The 6,558-nt window shown below is 30.6% G+C and overlaps 1 protein-coding gene across 1 annotated transcript; it reads right to left on the reverse strand.

The window, feature by feature from the left end:
• Positions 1 to 5,396: 5,396 nt before the first annotated feature.
• On the reverse strand, positions 5,397 to 5,972 carry LOC130808247 (probable O-methyltransferase 3). Its single transcript, XM_057673729.1, has one exon. The coding sequence runs from the start codon at positions 5,970 to 5,972 to the stop codon at positions 5,397 to 5,399; it is 576 nt and encodes a 191-aa protein (XP_057529712.1).
• Positions 5,973 to 6,558: the final 586 nt, after the last annotated feature.

Genomic DNA, 6,558 nt, shown 5'->3' on the forward strand with positions numbered 1-6,558 from the left:
AAATTTAAAAATTGATACTGGATGAAGCATACTTCATGAAAAAAATTGATTAGCTATCTATCTTCCAGGATCCACCCATTTTTAATTCTTTACTGTTTGTTTAGATTATGCATCTTATGATTTTCATAATCCTTATCAAATCTCCAATTATGCTCCAAAAGGCCAAATTTAGGGTTTTGAAAATAATTTTTTTTTTAAAAAAATATATATATAAATCGGATACCGGGTACCCGGTTTCCCAAAATTTGTACATATTTTGAGGCGTGGCGGGATGGGGCGGGGATGGGGCGGGTATCACCTAAAACCCATCCCCATCCCCATTCCCGCGGTGGGTATGAATTTTATACCCGTACCCGCCCCATGACCCATCAAACCGGGACCCATCCCCTCCCTGATGGGGCGGGGTTGGCCCTAGTTGTTTAGTTTGACTGATATTGGAATTTGGAACCCAATATGTAATTTTTATGTATTCTCTTTCAAATACTCGATCATTAAATGTGTTCAAAATAGATCGGATAATTTGAAATTTATTCGACCAAGTAACCGAATCCAATATGATCCAATTTCAAAAATGATTTACAGTCATGTAATAAACAATATGGACACAAAACACGATTTCAAACAGGCCCGAAATTAACTAGGTAACCCGAATGAACACCTGATTTAACAATCATGTGTGTTGCCCCAAAAACAATTGTGACATACTTCGTCCGCTCTATTATACTGTTATTTCACTTTATTATTATGCAATTCAATGTGCTATCTTAATCGTTTATATCATGAGCTATACATAACTAATACACGATAAAATATGGAGCACAATCAATAGTACAACAAAAAACAGAGCAAGCAAGAGCAAACAATGATTTTAATATATGGTGTCTTGAACACCTCCCTGGCCTCATGAAGATATTATATTTCATTAATTAAATATTCAATAATACATTAGTAAAAATGATCACCGTAAAAACTCTCTCACTAGATCTTAAAAGATCACTCAATTTATGAAGTTCACACTCTAAGAAAAAAAAAGAGAAATTTTTTTCCTGTTTTTTTCTTTTTTATTTTACTTAAAGTAAGGACAATAAAAATATAATTTACTACTATAAATAAGCTAGGAAGGTTTAGTTGGGATCGAATTGAAAAAAAGTAATTCCATAAGTTTTTGTGGTCCGTGTGATAATCAGTAGTACTAAATAGTTGGAATGAAAATGATTTGTATTGTAAATTTTAATGATGTGTCTCATGTTATTTTCAAGATAATAAAAATTTAATCATAAAAAAAAATGTTTGTTCATAATTTTTCATTACCACCTAACATTACATTTTCAAATGATAATGTAATACATAGAATTGAATTCATTTTTGTGATAAAAATTAGATTTTTAAAGAAAAATAAGCATGATTAATACACTTGTCAAAAGATAATCTTACTAAAATTACAAAAACTTTACCATTACCACTTTCAGTATTCAATATTGATTATCAAATGCATGGTTCGGGTAATGTGTCATATTATTGTGAACGAATGGGATTGATTGGCACGTTACTTCAAACTTTTTGAATTAATTTCACTTGTAAATAAACAAGAATCGGGAATTAACGTTTTAAGCCTCATAATAAGTTTGATATTAGATAAGATAAATTAATGGCAATCACCAATGGAAGTTTTGGCTTCTAAACTAAGTAAAGAAAATAAATAAAGAAATGTAAATCAACAAAATTGAATTTTATTTCAATTGGGAACGGTTGTGGATGGGGTTGCCTTGTTGTCCCGGCCACCGTTGCAGTGGCTTTTTTAGTGGTGCCTGCCGAAGAGGCTAATGCGTACTAGCTAGCTTTGTAAAATCATTATTAATATATATATATATATATATATATATATATATATATATATATATATATATATATATATATATATATATATATATATATATATATATATATAATAGATGAATAGATTCAATTGAAAATGAAGGATTCAAAAATGCTTATCTTTTTGTTGGATATTTTAAATGTACAACCATTAAGGGGGTGCTTGGCAATTAGTTTTTTTATTGATTTTTTTAGTTGGTTTTTAAATTTTTAACTTTATGGTTGGTTAAAATTTTAAAAAAGTCTGACAAATAACTTTTAAGCTCTGAATTTTATTGTAAAACTAAAAAGTTACCCATAATTGTTTTTTTCATCAACCAATAAATAATTTTTACCAACATCTCCATAATAATTGGCTTAATTAAATAGCTTACTTATCCGCCAATACATTCAGTTGGTCAAATTAAATAACATTTGTTTGCCAAACAGACTCTAAGAGTTTTTTTCGGATGATAGGGTACCCTTAAGGTAAGAGAAAATCAAGTAAAAATCGCGTTCAAAATCTTATATGAATAATGTTGTGTTTACTCCAATTAAGATAAAGATACAATTCTAACCATTTACTGCTTGTCTTCACCTAACTTGGAATTTAATGTTCCACATGACAATTGTATATTCTTTTTATTTATTTTTATTTAATGAGATTGCGAAGTAACTTTAATTTTTAGCCTCATGTCATTTGATTTTGTGGATAAAATGATAAGGCAATTACGGCATAAAATATTCGTAATCCTTAAAATTCGTCTTCTTTTTATTGTGTCTCTATTCCTTTTTTAATGAAATTATTAAAATGCCCTTAAATTAATTTTTAATTATAAAATCAATCATTATTATTACTAAACTAAATTTATTAATAATAATTAAAATAAAATAAAAAATATTAATTTTATTAAAGAAAACAATTTTTTTAAATCTGAAAATAAACCTAATCACATATTTTTTGTTGAAATTTGATACATGATCACTCTTTTGGCCAAAATTTTCAATGGAAAAATCACATTACTGCAATTTTTGCAGCATTAGAACCTAGACTTCAAGATCTTTCCATTGATATATTAAATGTCCAATTCCGATAACCGACCAAGAAATAATGATCGTTTAAAATTAAATTAAATTAAATTCAAATTAAGATCGATAAATAATAAAAAAAATTCAAATAGGACAAAAAGAGAAAAATAGAAAAAAAAATAATACAATAATAATTCTATATTAAAATATTTACAACTAATTATAACATATTGTGCAGAAAGAGCTCAATTAAATTTCAATAATAACTTCGCCACGATATGGAAGATGTTTAAACGCAAATCACATTCTTAATCAACGAATCTGAAATACTCACAAATCAACAAATATAAATATATAATGATTTAATGATACGGCCTAAATAATCCTCAATCATGTCATTCGTGTACGCAGGTCATTTCTCTATCCATATATGTTTCATATTATTTTAAGAAATTTCATGTGGTTTACCATGCAGTAATCCTGAGATTTACTAAATTATTCTACCTTGATTTTTTTGCACATAAAATATTAGTAAACGTGAATTTCAAAGCTTTAAAGCTATTGTACGTCAATTTATGCAACTCTTCATTTCAAATGTCATCAATTTCAACCTTTTTTCCTAAAATATAAATACTAACTCTTTCATCTTTCATCCAAATTATATTTTTCCCCCAAATCCAAAGATAGTAGAGTTAGGGTTTATATTTTTGGGGAAAAGGTTGAGACTGGTGGCATTTGAAATGATGAGTCGCATAAATAGGCGTACAATAGCCTTAAAGCTTCGAAATTAACTTTTGCTAACATTTTATGTGCAAAAAGGTCAAGGTGAAACAATTCGATAAACCTCAGGCACGTGTATATTTTAAAAGTTTTGGTTACTACGTGGAAAACCCAAAACCTCAGTGTTATCACTTGGAATTTCCCTACTATTTTTATATGTATTGAAATTGCACTTGGCGGGTGGCTATTTGCTACTAGCTACTACTTGGCTTTAGGGAAGACAATCAGTCCGAATCCACCCTTGATCTTACCTGATTCGAGAAATTTAATCCGATCTGAATCCAAGTGTAAAAATGTTTGACTCAGAATTCGATTATATAGTCCGATTTAGAAACGGATCGAAGTTGGACTTCATAAAAAATCTGATACTTCGACCTAACACCAACTGGACCCCACTAGACCCGACTCGACACGACTGACACCTGACTTCGAATTTGAATTTAAGCTATTTTTTAATTTGAACAAATTTGAATTTCATTGTAAACAAGAAGGATGATAAATTTATCCAAACCAACTTTGCGAACCTGACATCTAAGACACAGATTAAATGTCAAATTCAAGTAAAAAGTATAAGCTTGATTTGTTTTTCATATTAAGTCAAGTTCGCAAAATTTATTTTTTTTATATCAGTTACTAATATAATACTCAAAATTTTAAACGCAAGTTTTTGGTTTTATTATACCAAGGTTGCTAAAAGCGTGAATTTAACTTAAACCGAAAACAACTCTTAGATAAAATTATCAATTTTGAACATTACCTCAATCATTAATAAGTCAATAATATTAAATAAAACCAAGCCTCAACTAGTAATCTAGATAAAAAAAACAGCTTTAAGGCAGCAAAATTTTCATTAAAATGTTAAGAGTCCCAACTCCCATGCGTGTTGTTCATAAAATAGTTATATTATGTTCAAGAGTCTCAATTTATTCATTAGAAAGCAAAAAAGTAGAAATTATGGTCTAGGGTTATAGTTGATCAGGTGGACTAAGGCTTCATTTAATTGTGATTCTACCATTCTATACGATTCCTACGATTTTAATTGTGATTCTAAAATTTGAAGAACATATTTTCTTTGTTATGTTGTATTTAAATAACTACTCTATTAGTTTTTTTATGCTTTTAAATCATTAATATAATATCAATAAAAATAAAATTTGATAATAATCCGAACTTCGTCGGAGGTCCAAGAGTCCGAGTTAGAGCAAATAAAGTTGGAGTTTGCATAATCCGACTCCGAGTGGAGATGGACTGATATCAGAGGAAAGTCGGAGGGTGGAAATTTGAGCCGAGTCCGAACCATTGTCATCCCTACTTAGCTTAAGTTATAGAAGTAGACTTGCTATCGACCATCAGATTTGGCCCATCATTTTGTTGGGTGAATAGAAAGTCATTTTGTTCAACTATTAATGAACGACGATTTATCTCTACTACCGCTAGTCCATCAACGTTGGAGAGAAGCAGTTGACAATTTTTCCAGACATATAGTAACATATTTTACTAGTAGGATTATGCTTCGGAATAAACTATGCAGGCCACGACCACCACAACGTAATAACACCGCTGAAGATGCTGTAAATTTAAATAGTCCATAGTGTAACGTGATGGGTAAATCATTATTCAGTTTTACTATAGAAATTGTAGATGAGATTCAATTCGTAGACAATCTATAGTTATACTATTATATACGTCATTACTATAAAAATTGTAGATGAAATTCAATATGTATAGTAATGTTAAGCCTCAGTAATGGCCTTAACAGTAGTCCCGTTACCACCCCCTACATCCACTAACGTTTCAATACCCTCAAACATGCCCTTAAAACTCTTGTTATTCACCAACAAGCTTTTTACGAATCTCGAATCACATTCCATGGCTTCATTAAAACACTGAATAAACTTAGAATCATGGCTCATATGCTCCCAGAAACTCATTCCATTTAAAACATGGAAGGAGGATTCTGCACCATTTTGGAACCAGCTTGTAAGATGATGAGATGGATCAGTTACCATTTGCTCAAGCAGTGTAAGAGCAAATTGTACTCGAGTATGTGGGTGGTTTTTCAGCAGGAGTTGGGAGCTCAATGTAAGATCACACCCATATCCTCCATCTTCTAGAAGTTTCTTGGAGAAGTTAGAAGATTCTAGAATACGCATTAGACGATTAAGGGATGGAATGTTATTGGGGTGAATTGGAAGAGAAGTGGCTAGTTCATTTAAAGAAATGGGTTTGCCATGTTTCCATATGTTACGTTGTGCTTCTAATAGCTCTTTTGCATTATCTTCATTAATTGTAAAGGTAGGTAAATCCATTTGTTTGTATTTCAATTTGTGTTGCCATTCATCTATTATGAGCTATATATTTATAGAGGAAAACTACACAACTTTTGAGACCATCAAGGGGTAATATTAAGCTTTCAAAGTAAACAAATAAAATAAATTCACTTAAATGCATGTTTTTAAAAAACTTTAATATATTAAAATTTAAAATTCTATATGATTATGGTTAGTACTTAGAACTAATTCTTAATCAATGTCCAAATATTCGAGGTCATTTGATACCGAGTATTTATTTACAATGTAAAATTTTTTTAATACGGCACAAGATCGTCAAAAGTCTTATGCTGAATTGAAGCGACGACCAAAAGAGTTCACCGTGGGCGAACGGGTATTACTTCGCATGTCACCCATGCGCGGAGTAGTACGTTTTTGTGCTCGTGGAAAGTTGAGCCCTCGATTCATAGGGCCATATGAAATTTTGGAACGTGTGGGTAAAGTGGCGTATCGGTTAGCCTTTCCGAACTCTTTAGAAAAGGTACATGATGTATTTCATGTGTCGCAATTGAAGCGATATTATACTGCAGCCTCTCATGTCTTAGATCCCGAACCTTTATATTGG

The sequence above is a fragment of the Amaranthus tricolor genome, chromosome 3 (genome assembly GCF_026212465.1).
Source record: "Amaranthus tricolor cultivar Red isolate AtriRed21 chromosome 3, ASM2621246v1, whole genome shotgun sequence".
In the NCBI taxonomy this organism is placed as follows: domain Eukaryota; kingdom Viridiplantae; phylum Streptophyta; class Magnoliopsida; order Caryophyllales; family Amaranthaceae; genus Amaranthus; species Amaranthus tricolor.